At 41.7% G+C, this 14,370-nt stretch overlaps 1 protein-coding gene across 2 annotated transcripts in view; it reads right to left on the reverse strand.

Annotated features, from left to right (window-relative positions):
- The window catches only part of LOC134469414 (cation channel sperm-associated auxiliary subunit epsilon-like), a 141,796-nt gene that overhangs the window by 49,835 nt on the left and 77,591 nt on the right, over positions 1-14,370 (reverse strand). For both annotated transcript variants that reach the window (XM_063223652.1, XM_063223653.1), the window contains exon 10: positions 9,492-9,656. In XM_063223652.1, the coding sequence (XP_063079722.1) occupies positions 9,492-9,656 (165 nt within the window). The remainder of the gene's footprint in view (positions 1-9,491; positions 9,657-14,370) is intronic.

Consider the following 14,370-nt stretch of genomic DNA (forward strand, 5'->3'; position numbering starts at 1 on the left):
TGAATTGCATCACACATGCCTCTCACATACCAGACCTACGCTGGACCGTACACTGTACAGACAGCCAAACAGTAGCCTACATAATATATTACACCATCACCCAAACCTCACATGCAGTTTAGGCCTACACCTCACACAAAAACAGCATGCCTTCAACACACATGTTGCACACATACCAGACTTTATACACTAGCCAAACACACAACCAAACACTACAAAACATCATATCCCCCCACACTGTATCACTTAAACTTCACACACAGTAGGCCAAATGCCATGGACAATGCACAGAAGAGAGGGGTGGGGAGGAGAAGAGGAGGACACACACACACACACACACACACACACACACACACACACACACACACACACACACACACACACACACACACACACACACACACACACACACACACACACACACACACACAGCCAACTCAGTGCGATGTGTATGATGTCTGCATTGTGTATTTCTTTATGCTGCTGCTGCTGCTTCACACCTTTAGGTTCCTGCAGGATTAATACTTGCTTCACTCTAATATCATGCGCTTGGAATGACAATAATTAGGCGACGCTATGTCTAACTAGTAGACATCCAATAACATCACAGAGACCACCAGCTTACTTTGCTACTTTCATAGCGTCGCTAGTTTTTTGTTACCGTTTTTTTCACTTACTCGTTCATCCATGCTCGTGCATGGTCTTTCCGACGGCGTGGGCATTATTAGGAAACGACAACTCCATCGTAGGTACGGTAGTTGCGAGGACCTCGCAAATATCAGACGACTTCTGACAGCAGGGCTACACGGTGACAGACAGCCGTCATGCTCCTCCACTCATGCCGTTTTCGCTCCACCACCACCACTCAATTTCAGCGTCAGTCACTACAGTTGCAAGTTGCATTCACCGACACATAACCTTTCTCTAACCACTGCCACATTCTTTTTCACCCGTCCAAAACCTACAAAACCGAAGTAATCCGCGCTAGTCCGCTCATTGAAAATATTTGATCAACAGTAGTTCCAGCGCGGGCATCTAACACGCAGCCAATGAATGTGAAGCTGCGTTATTGTGATTAACGGCCAGCCAATGGGTGTGGGCTACATCATGACGGTAGGCCTAATGTTCATGGGTAATGTAGGCGCCGTTTTACGTTCGTCAGAAGGCAGTCAGTAGTCAGATCTGTGCTGGCAGCTGTTTGACGTTCGGGCGCGCGCTAGAGTCTACCGGCCAATTTGGCTAGTGGATGATTTTTTCTACTAGCCAAAATTGATTTTCACCCGCATTTGGCGTGTTGGCGTGCGTTAATTTAGAGCCCTGAACAGGACCAACGTGTAATGCATTCAATAACAATGGGGAACACAGCAGCATTAATGAAGTAACGATGGGAGGACATCTTTAAGGCGAGACACGGCAGGTGAAATATCGATTTTTTCATGCACTGGTCAAATTTGAGATTTTGGGCTAATTTGCATCTTTAACTTGTTATCTTTCATACTACCATAGAGAAAACTTTAAAATTAAACATTTAAGTGTCTGTTTCAAGACATTCAATTCAACCGTGGCATCCAATTTTTTAAATATCGTTTGGAAATATCGTGATATCAATATTGCATGAAAATATCGCGATATTGATATTTCTCAATATCGAACAGCCCTAATCAGAAGTTGGCCTTAAACATTTTCCCCCTGTAGCACGCTCACCCCTTAAAATTCTCCTGGTGTGGTTAAATTCACAAATCCAATCTTCATAATTTGGTTGTGAACTGCCTACTCATGTAGTTAGGCCCAAATAAACAACAAATATAGCGAACATCACAAAAAGAACAGACAACGAACGTCTGGGTTGGAGGTATAGGATATACCGTAAGTGAAAGAAGAGGGGAAACTCTGTGAGGTTTAAAATAACAGCGTCAGAGCAAGATTGGCGCGACGGTGCCATGATTGCACAAACACATCTTCGTTGTGGATATTGGGTTGCTGAACATGTTTCAAAATTAATAGTCCAGGAGCCCAGGGGGGTCTACCTAGTTGAGAAGGTTACCAATTTTTATGGGTACTATGATGTCTGGCAGGGTCCCCAGATAGAGGAACAGCACGTCTGCCGGGTTCCCTCGGATGGGTGTGGCAAGGAGGGGGTAAAACTGGCACCCAAAAATTGGGCTAGATCAGTTCTGCATAATGCTCGTTAAAATCATAATTAATATATAGCAATATACTGTAGAATTAAAGTGCTTTATTGGTAGCCTAGCGAGCTTAACCCCTAGGGGCGTCTAGATTTCTAGGCTACTTTATTGGTAAATTATGGGCAAGATTTTCCAGCCCCTTTTGTTTTCTTACATTACACTGTTGTTGTGTTTTTTGACCAGCAGATGGCAGCAGACAAACCAGACACTGTGATAAGACATAGACAAAACATATACTTTGAAGGTCAAGATTAATATGAAGAACTTTAAAAAAACAAAGTTTTTCCAAGCTTGAATGTTTGATACAGTGCTACAGTACATGGGGTTAAAAGGGCGTTCCAGTCATCAAGTGCCCACATGGTTAATTTGAGGCCTGAAGTAGAGGGTACCGTAAGGTCATTTTGTCCAAAAGCTGTTTTTGAATCCCTCCTATTCCATCATTAAAAGTCCGAGTACTTCTTTTGGAATACACTGGTCAGTTCCCAAATATGATGGAAAATCAATTATAACTCCCAAAGCATACATGGTTTCCAAGATCTGGAACCCCAAAATGGCAAGACTCTTCATCACACTTTTCACAAATTAAATTTTTAAGGCTTAATATAGCCAAAAATAATCAAGGCATGCTATTTGTAAGTACATCATCTGGTAGACAGGGTCATAATGAGGGACCATGGTGATTTTTTAGACCTGTATCTTCCTTCAAACTAAAACTAGAGGTGTCAAAATCTGCTTGTAAATTTTGAATGCAATTCACAGGCTTGAAAAGTGGGTGTGGCACCCACACTTTGGAGGGCTTCATCTCCACAACCGTTAGACGTAGGGTGCTAATACTTGGTATTCTTTCAATTGACATGAAAAGGTACCTGTATGTGAGATACCGGGCAAATCGGAGAGGGTCATGTGGGGAAGGCGTGTGAATTGACATGGAATGACCCTGCAGTGTTCCTTAGCCAATTTAAAATACCATGTATGTCATTTAGTATATCCCCAAAACGCGGAGCTACAACACTTCTAAGATCGCTGAATCCAAGATGGCTGAATTGTTTGGCCCATAACCTCTGACTGGATTTTATCCAACATTTCTTTAAGCTTTGTTTTCTCAATAGTAGTTTGTTTTTAATTTAGGGATAGAGATATCAAAAATAAAACTGCTCATCTCTGCCCCAAAAGGCAAGCCCGCTTCCAGCATTTTCTGTGAGAATGCAATCTAGTTTTCATTGGGACACTGTTCATATAGGCCTAACTTGTCTACTTGCTGACATATGTTTAGGTACTCATGGCCCCATGGTCTACCCATCAACCCCTGCCTTCCCGTTGTAGGGAAACGCCCTTTAATTAGGTCTACATTAAATATTTAGGGCACAAGCGCATAAATGGCTACATGTAGGCCCACGTTCACATTGCTTATTTCCGGCTCCACAGACGACATGTGCATGGTGGCCACAAGAAATGGAATGCAGACAAAAGTACCTGAAGTTCATGAAGGGACTTCTGATATTGACAATGGCTCCCTGCCCGTGAGTCGGGCTAAAGTAGGCTATCCCATTTATTTTTGTAATACCAGTGAGACCGTGCAGGCAAGATAACTTGTGCATCGTGCATGGAATAATTCGATTCGATTACGCAGAAGGGCAACGAGATGGAGTATGCGCAATGGAAAGGCTGTGTGAACCTGTGCGAGGAGACTGTTCGAGTTTTTTTCACACAGCGCGACTGATTAATAGACAGCGCGCTGGTTGATTTAGTCAGCAAAACTATTATGAACATCTCCCTGAAATCAGTTTTTGACACATGGTTTGTCTAGGTGGTAAATTGTAAACCTTGATAAATTAGTCAAGCACAGACTGGTCGATTCAATCCATTCCAAAGCAGTCACACTCTAGTAGTTGCAGGTTAAGCCATGTCTCAAATGTGAAACATTAGCGGTCCAATTTCAAGCATTCCACTGTCATTTGGACGTGCTGCGAATGGTCGCCGCTATTCCAATGCAGGCAACATTTAAGGCTTTTTACATAGAACAAATTTCACAATATAATTTTAATGAAATTTTCATGATAAAAGACCACAGATGGCTACTCATACCCTTTTCCTTTCTTTGCTCACTTTACCTGTCAAGCGCCAGTAGGCACCTACAGCCGCCTGGACACGCCTAAGTGCGACGCAACATAGCCTACACTCAGAGCATCTGCACCAGCCAGGCAACCAGTCCAGTAGAGATAGGCTACCTATTGTGCAATGCACAGATTTTGCAAAATGCTTAGTTGACAGCAATATCTAGCCTAACCAGCAGCCGTCTCGCCAAATAGCCGTTGATTTTATGCATTCAAAGTTTTTCGTTGGACTGTAGAAACCGAATGCAGATCTGAAAGCAGATTGACGCATTGCATTTGAAACCCATGCGCTGCCGTTCAGCACCAAGCTGACATTAGACGTCCCATTGGCATTAATTTCGTGCCAAGGGTAAAACTCTTAGTGATTTTATATGCACAAGACAATCTCTTGCCCTAACCATTATTTTATGTCGTTGCATTGTTGAGGGATATCGTCAAATAGGCATGCTTGTCAAAGGCGCCGCTCTCTCGCGCACACAGACGACCATTGATCCGCTGATGATGACAGCATCCAAAACTTAGGCTAGGCTACAGGTTGTTTGTCAAATCACCCTTCATTTCTTTAGTTTCAAGTGGTGTTGTCGGGTGACCAAAGAGAACAACCAATGCTTTCCTGATGAGACTGTAAAACCGAACACAAATCGCCTTACCTTCAAACGTTGTCTTGATCACATAACTTCATAAGTATTCCACTTAGGCTACATCCACATGGTTTAACACACCCGAATCACAAAGCAAGTCATGTGGATGTGTGCTAACATTGTTGCCAATTTTAATTGGCGAGTGACCCGAGACATAAAAAAAATTGTTACATTTTACAGCAGTTAAGGTGTCAGGATGATACAATGTTATGGGCTGCTGCTCATTTGGGTTCCTTTCGCGTGTCTTACAAGAGGCTGTTTTGCGTTCATTTATTTTCACTGTACATTAATGAAGGCCCACACGATTTATTTATTTATTATTACATTAATATCGGGAAAGTTTTTTTTCTTTCCTACAGCCACGCTACGCCGGATTTCCGGCGCGGCGCCGGACTGCTATCACCTCTGCTGGGTTAGTCGCATCTACAAGATTCGCACCTCATCGGTAAGCTAATGCTTCCTTGGGTCCACCTAACATGCAACTAGACACTAGTACATATCCTTTTCCACGTTACTGCATTACACGTAGTCTAAGCCCGGGTTATGCAACAAATAGGGAGATAACAGGTCGAGTCATAACAAGTTAAGAGTGTTTTTCTATGGGTTTGCAGTTCAGTTAACAAAGTTCCCTGGATTTTATGTTAGTGGGACATGCATGGATATGCCTATATGGACAGCTGGAACTTCTGTCCATTCATCTATTATGTTCTTGAGTAGGGCTGGGTAAAAACAATCTTTTAATCGATTGTGAATCGATTTCATTTGAAATTCACAACAATCGCTAGGCAGCTAGGTGTTTCTCATTGGAAGTCTAGTGGAGTCGTAATAGGCTCAGTCATTTCAAATTGATGTTAAAGTTTGGTTTTCACTTCCAAGTTGAAATTTAGGGTCTATAGAACAATTTGAGTTCGAGTGTCAAACACACAGATAACAAAATGGCCTGCGGGGGGCGCTCTAAAATATATAAACTGCTATAACTTTTGATTAGTTAAACCAAATTTAACATTTGAGGTATGTATGGATTCAGCATGAAGAGGAGAAACCGGTGGGCTAAATAGTTGGTTACCAGATTAAAGACACACCATGTAATAAACACACTTTTAGCCAATGGACAGTTAAATCCGGGCTTTATTAAGATAAAGGGTGGAAATGCCCTCCAAGTTGCAATGAAACATAATTTATTGTTACAATTTATTGTAAATAAAGCCTGGGTTATCACTTAACTTGATTTGTTCAGAATATCCCTGAAGCACACAGATACTTAGGATACATAAACACAAATATAGCTGCATAAAGCCTATGCGATATTTAGGACCCAACTTGCAACTTTGAGTTTATGAATTTAGGACCATGAGTACCAGCTTTTTTTCAATCAAGCCATCATTTTATTCACAACTTAAACACGTTATATCTGGAAGAAAGTAAATCAATAATAATAATAATAATAACAATAATAATAATAATAATAATGATGATGATGATGATGATGATGATGATGATGATGATAAATACTATGGGGAACAACATTTTCTCTTGCATTCAATAAGGAAACAGAAGACCATAGGGCTAACATTTATTCCAATACTCCACTCTACAATAACTATGACAGAGAACAGATGTAAAAACAGTCAGTGATCAGTCTTAGAAATTGTATGTGCACTTGCACAGACGTCTGCACTTTAACTCTGCCTTCATGCACTTGCACCGAGATCTGGCAGGTCTATTTGTACAAGTACTAGTACAGCTGCACTTCACCTCTACTTGGAAAACATCTTTGGCAACTGCATTGCTTTGGTAGTGTAGTCCAAATCTGGGAACTGTTCATTTGTTACAAGATTGGTAGGCATTTCTGGCAAATGCAGATAATAAGAACGGTTTTCATTCCTGTCAACTACGCTGGTAACAAATGGACAGTTCCCAGAGCAGATGATTCTGTCTCCCATGTATGAAATAGTCTTATAGTATTATTTAGTATGCTTGCCAAAGACCTCTGCTTGCCCCCAGCAAGCATACTAATTGTTCTCCAACAGTTTATTTAGTATGCTTGCGGGAAAGCATATTAATTGTTCCTCAACAGTTTATTATTATTCTACATTTTTCCATTCACCTCGGCATATGGGAATCGCCATTCATTAGTACGGCGGCTTTGAATCGTTGCAGCGTTCGAGATAGAGACACGGTTCGAGTGCCAAAACGAACGGCTCGAAAAGGTCTCAGGGTGGAGTATTTTTCGCTGGCCTACCCCCTTTCATTCGTTCACCAGACTTGTTTTTCTTTTGTTGTTTTCTCTCTGTTTTCCCCCTCATTGAAATGAATGGTAGAATGGTCAAGATGATAATGTCACAAACTGTGGCAGTTACAGTGAGAGGTGACCTGTCCTGGGTTTTTTGTATCAACTAGGTAAAGGCATTGTCAGAGAGGTATTGGCTCTGAATACAAACTGTGTGAAGATTATAAGACAACTCTTAAAAATGTTTCAAAGAGAGCAGTTTTAAAATCCCTACGATGTGACCCCATTCACTTACAAAAAAATGTGTGAACAGCTCAGCGCATAGGCCTGAATATGTCCATTTTTTTACTGAACCATTTGGCCAAGAAAAGTGATCTCAGCTTTGACATGAAGAGCAGGTTTGTGCCATTTGTGTGTCAATATCATCTGACAACTTGCAAAACTTTTGGAGATATGACAGCATAAAAATAAGGCTGCACATAGGCTATTACTCAGCTATTGACTGCCAAACTGTCACCTTTATAATCTTCAGTCATACACACACACACACACATGCAGCCTTGTAGAACTTTAGACCTCTGCTGTCAGTAAGTGGCAGTGGCCTACTGGGTAGGGTGTTGGTCTGTCAGAGGGTTGCTGGTTTGAATCCTACCCTTACCTCTCCCTACCCACCCATTGCTGAAAGGCACCTGAAGCATCTCCATACATGCACGCACACGCACACACGCACACACACCTCTCTCTCTCACACAGAGACACACACACACACACACCTCTATCTCTTTCCCTTGTGTTTCTGTGTGTGTATACAACAGCTCTGTGTGTGTGTGTGCATAATCCGCAAGCATACCAATAGCATTGTCTCTCCGGAAATGCAGTCTTATTATTATTCTTGATTCATTTTCTTCCAGATATAACGTTTTTTGGTGATTTTATGTGTGAATAGCATATGGCTTCATCGAAAAAAGTTGATACTCGTGATCCTAAATTCATAAACTCAAAGTTGCAAGTTGGGTCCTAAATATCACATAGGCTTTATGCAGCCATATTTGCGTATAGGTATCCTAGGTATCTTTGTGCTTCAGGGATATGCTGAACAAATCAAGTTGAATGATATACCAGGCTTAATTTACAATAACTTGTAACAATAAATGATGTTTCATTGCAACTTGGAGGGCATTTCCACCCTTTATCTTAAAAAAACCCTGAATTTTGCTGTCCATGGGCTAAAAGTGTGTTTATGACATAGTGTGCCTTTAATCTGGAAACCAAATACTTAGCTCACCAGCTCCTCCTTTTAATGCTGAATCCATGCATACCTAATATGTTAAATTTGGTTAAACTAATAAAAAGTTATAGCAGTTTATATATTTATTATCTGTGTGTTTGACACTCGAACCCAAATTGTTCTATAGACCCTAAACTTCAACTTAGGAGTGAAAACCAAACTTGAACACAAATTTGAAATGACTGAGAAAAAATGCACATGCCTACGACCCCACTAGTCCCATTGGCGCCCTGCACAGTGTAAGACAAGACAAGACCTGTTGTCTTGTTAGCTAACGGTTTTATCCACTTACTTTCACATTGTACTGTCTGTGACGCCGTTTAAAAGAACATGCTATCATGTCGCTCTGAATTCTTAGCCATGTTCCCTAAAAAACGCTATTGTGTTGCAAAGTGTTAGCCACTACTGACAAGGCAGGGTTTTGCGATCGGAAGCAGCCTCTGATTGTTTGGAAGCTGCCGTCACTCAAACGTTGTCCTCACATGTGATTGGAGTGAAACAATATAACTTAATTTACAAGCATATGAATGAATTCTGATGTACTCACATTAAGATATGTTATCTCAGAATGGAGTCGGTATGAGTACAGAAACCACTACAGCATCCAGCAGTCTAGAAAGCAGGTTTTAACCATGCACCATACTGGTCCAATGCAACTTCCAATGTTAAACACCTAGCCACTTGGCATTTTGGGATCCCTGGCTGCGCACGCATTCGGGTGGAATCAAAACACACGAACCAATGTATGGAATGGAAAACAAACGGGGGAATAAGATAAAGGAAGAATGAGAACAAGAGACATTTCTCAAAACCTAGTGCGCGCACTTCCAAGTCTATCAGCCTAATTAGTCACGCCCAGTGATTGAATACTTTTTGGTGAACTCTACGGAGTATCCAATCACTGGGTGTGACTAATAAAGAGTATCCAATCACTGGCCGTGACTAATTAGGCTCAATACACTTGGAAGTGTGCGCACTAGGTTTTGAGAAATGCTTTGCATTGCACTATAATTACTGGGGGAAATTACTTACATTGGGGTAATCAGACAAGCAGGTAGTCCTCGGGACAATCTCAACCACATTGCATAGGAAGACTCGAGGGTTGAACTCCACCACTTTGCTACCATGGGCGAGCCAGAACAAACAGCCAAGCATTTTCAGGATGATGCCGTCCTCCAACAGCACAACAGCTTCCACCTAAAGGAGTAAAGGAGATATTAGAGGTGCACCGAACATTCGGCAACCGAAAATATTTGTCCGATAACGCAAAAAAAAAAACTTCTGGGTTTTGGCCGAAACCCAATTGAGTGGCCAAATCGGAGGCCGAATAGAAAATGAATTGAAAATGGGCATTAATGGAATTAATTTCAGTTCTACTCCAACATTTGAAGACGCACACGCCAAGTTAAGCCACAAAGCAAGCATAGCATAATCTTATTCCTGCCATTACAGGGGCCGCAAAGTAGGAGGGAACAAAAGGGGAGCTCATGGGGCACCTAAGTCACGCCCTCTACTTCCTGGTTCATGAGGCTTTGGCTGGATCTCAAATGGTGCACTTGTGCACTTCGGGCACTATGTTTCAGTGTGTAACTAATACGGCATGCGCACTGAAACATGAACACTAAAGTGCACAAGTGCACCATTTGAGATTCAGCCAATAAGTTGCAAAAAAATGAATGGAAGTGAACGAGGCAAGTCGTGGTGGATTTGTGGTGCATAGGTGGAGGTCCAAGGTTTGGATTGTTGTCGAAAAACCACTCATTTCAAGCCCAGTAATTATTTTTTGACTCCCCATGCCCCATGAACCAGGAAGTAAAGTGCGTGACTTAGGTGCCCTATATCACAGACAGTGCCTTCATAAGATTCCCTGGGTATGGGCCCATCCAGGGGGTCAGGAGTTGGCTGGCTAGCTTTGCCGATTAGCAAGGCACTTCCTCGTCGCCATTTTCACAAATTCGCTCTTTTCCGACACCACTTTGCTCATGATGATTTGTGGGTGCGCAAGCTTAACAGGTCTGTGGTTGGGCACCTAATACAGTTTTTCTCGATTGGTTTGGCTAATTTCTTGAAACTGAGATGACATTCCTATAACCATTGGGTCATTTGGCCAAACATTCTTACACTTCTGCACAACAGTTCAGATAATTAGCAAAATGTCATATACCTCCCAAAACACCTCATTCTTGCATCAGCACTAAACCGTCTCACATATAAATAGTCAGTACCATCAAAATGGCATAGATCCTTCTCAATTGCTTTAGCTCATTTGCATTCATTTAGTCCTTCTGTCAAAATAAACTGGATGTTTCAGCATTACTACATGGATCCTCATCACTTGCTCATATCACCCCCAAAACAGTTTACCCATGTGTCAAAACTAAATTTCTTCCCCACATATATCATCAGTACCCCCAAAATACATTGTCCCTTTGTCATTGTGTAAGCAATGCCAGTCAAAATGGTTAGGTGTTTTATCTACGTTCAGCTAACAGATTTCGACTATGTATAAAAATGAAAAAGTGAGTGAAACCATTGAAGTTTTACAACACAGACAATTTATCAAGGACATTTATCAGTAACTTTCTTTACTGTAAATTCATATGCAGAAAGTAATGCCCATATATCACAGGTTTCTCATGGGTTTGGCTCATTTCTCAAAACAGAGATACAGTATATCACGAAAGTGAATACACCCCTCACAATTTTGCAGATTTTTGAGTATATCTTTTCATAGGAAAGCATTACAGAAATGTAACTTTGACACAATGATTAGTGACCTTTTAACAACATATTTAACCGCTTAAATTTCTTGTTCACTCAGAAAAAAAACAAAATACAGCCATTAATGTTTGAACATGTACTCACAAAAGTGAGTACACCCCAGATTAAAATCCGGTAGAGAAGGGGCTATGTTGGCTCGAATCGTCTCGAAATGAAAAGGGATGACAAGGGAGGTCATCAGTGTGCATTTCAACCTTTCTTTGCATTGAACTTTTAAATTTTGAGTCTGCATCTGGCTTAAATAGATTGGTGTGAGATTTGAATGCAATCCTATGGAGAATATCATGATCTGCTTCAGTAGTCACAGTGCATGTTGATATGCATGTTTCTTTTAGGTGTATTTCAGATTGTCAATGTTGACAGCATTCATGCATCCCTAAACCATGTCAGTCCCACTACCATGCTTGGCTTATGAGAGGATACACCTTTTTTGTAAAGCTCACTTGTTTACCACCACACATGCTTGACACCATCTAAAGCAAATTTGTTTATCTTGGTCTCTTCAGATCACACAACATGGTTCCAGTGATCCATATCCTTGGTCTGTTCATCTCTCTTGAGACCAAGATAAACAAATTTGCTTTAGATGGTGTCAAGCATGTGTGGTGGTAAACAAGTGAGTTGTACAAAAAAAGGTGTATCCTCTCATAAGCCAAGCATGGTAGTGGGACTGACATGGTTTGGGGATGCATGAATGCTGTCAACATTGGCAATCTGAAATACACCTTAAAAGAAACATACATGTCAACATGCACTGTGACTACTGAAGCAGATCATGATGTTCTCCATAGGATTGCATTCAAATCTCACACCAATCTATTTAAGCCAGATGCAGACTCAAAATGTAAAAGTTCAATGCAAAGAAAGGTTGAAACGCACACTGATGACCTCCCTTGTCATCCCTTTTCATTTCGTTTCATTTCGAGACGATTCGAGCCAACATAGCCCCTTCTCTACCGGATTTTAATCTGGGGTGTACTCACTTTTGTGAGTACATGTTCAAACATTAATGGCTGTATTTTGTTTTTTTCTGAGTGAACAAGAAATTTAAGCGGTTAAATGTGTTGTTAAAAGGTCACTAATCATTGTGTCAAAGTTACATTTCTGTAATGCTTTCCTATGAAAAGATATACTCAAACATCTGCAAAACTGTGAGGGGTGTATTCACTTTCGTGATATACTGTAACATTCTCAAAATAACATGGACAAATGCCAAAGCAACTAGCAATTGTTCAAAACAGAATGTTGTTTGAAAAAATGTCAAGAAATTAGCCAAATAACAGAGGAAACTGTAGTATACACGGTTGTAAAATTATTTTCTACTAACTAGTAAAGTTACAATACCATCTGACTTGTTGAACACTGTCATGAATTTACTATGTAATGAAATTCTTAAAATATGATGTCCTTGACTGTTTTGGGGATTGTGTAGACCACTTTGCATATGATGATTTACACAATGAAATAATGCTGACATGTTTTGGAGAGGGTAACCATTACACTGAGAATTGTCTTATTCGTTTAGATAAGCAAGGTCAATTTATTTGGAAAATGTGCTAAATGTATGCTGAATGTGTCAACTGAAGGGTATTTGTACATAGCCATCTGCAGAGATGTACTAAACATTTGAGAAATGTACAAAGCATTTGATATCTGATGAAAGCAATGAAAAATGCCGTTCTATTTTGGGAAATTGCAAGTTGGTTTGGGGATTTTTCCGTGTTGTTTTGAGAATGTCATCTCAGTTTCGAGAAATTAGCCAAACCAATCGAGAAAAACTGTAAACGCGCGCGGGATAATAACCCCAAGAGTGCCGGTTTTGGGCACTCGCTCCTGCTTCCGCCTTCTGTCACACTCGACACGTGCAAGCATCCTGACGCTGTTTGTGCCACCGTAGTCACACATGTCCCAGTGAAGCTGGCTGTGGCATCCGAAGTGGCGCCAGACAAGGAAGAACAACGAAGTAGCTTGTTCTCGAGGACCGATCTGAGACCTCTTTTCTCTCTTTCCCGCCCTTCACTCCGTTGCCGTCTGCATCATTCACTGCGCTGAGTTACAATTTTGGGGAGGTGCCCCAGAGTACCTGCGTGATGGGGGGGGGGGGGGGGGGGGGACAATGGCTTGTTGTAGTTAGGTGTTGAAGATGTCAGTGAACAGTCCTTCAGCACCCGTCCAGGGATGTTGTCTGGGCCTGTTGCTTTGCGTGGGTTGGTCCAGGTGAGAGCCCTCTTCACACTATCAACAGGTAGACAGAGTGTTGGGTCGTGTGGCGGGGGAGGTGTTTTCTGTGGGTGGGTCTTGTTTTGTTCCTCGAAGCGTGCCAAAAAGCTGTTGAGGTTGTTCAGCAGGGATGTGTTGTTTTCGCAGCTCCGGGGTGACTGCTTGTAGTCAGTGATAGCTTGGATGCTCTTCCATAGGCTCCGTGTATCTTTGCTATCACTGAAGTGGATAGGTTATTTCCTGTGTGTATTCTTGTTTTGCCTTCCTAATGCCTCGTGACAGGTTGGCCCTTGTTGTCTTCAGGCTTGCTTCATACCCAGCTCTGAAGACTATGGGCCTTTCTCAAAACCTAGGATAGTGTCCTTCCAAGTGTATAAGCCTAATTAGTCACGCCCAGTGATTGGACACTCTTTTGGTGAACTCTACAGAATATCCAATCACTGGGTGTGACTAATAAAGATTATCCAATCACTGGGTGTGACTAATTAGGCTGATACACTTGGAAGGACACTATCCTAGGTTTTGAGAAGGGCCAATTGTCTCTCCAAGTGGTATTGAATTGTCTCAGAGACGGTCTTATACGAGACGGATCACTCATGAAAACTTCCATATGAATGAACGAAAGCATTTGGCTACGCGAACATGGCGTTTGCCGGCGTCACTCCCACCTGTCCGGTAACGAGAGCCAATTGCTTGCTGAGCTGCGCTGTCACTTATCCAATCATCTCGACGCCTCGACGCACGTGCAAACGTAAACCTTTACGACTGCTCGTACCTAATCGGTTTGTTTGCTGGCGGCCATGTGGTTTGTTTGCCGTCCATGGAAACTTCATTGTGAATTGGCAGAGAGCGCAAATCGACCATTAATCACCTTTCTGCGCCCATCCAAAATGCAGGTGCAGGACAAAGG

This window comes from Engraulis encrasicolus, chromosome 18 (genome assembly GCF_034702125.1).
Source record: "Engraulis encrasicolus isolate BLACKSEA-1 chromosome 18, IST_EnEncr_1.0, whole genome shotgun sequence".
NCBI classification, from domain to species: Eukaryota; Metazoa; Chordata; class Actinopteri; order Clupeiformes; family Engraulidae; genus Engraulis; species Engraulis encrasicolus.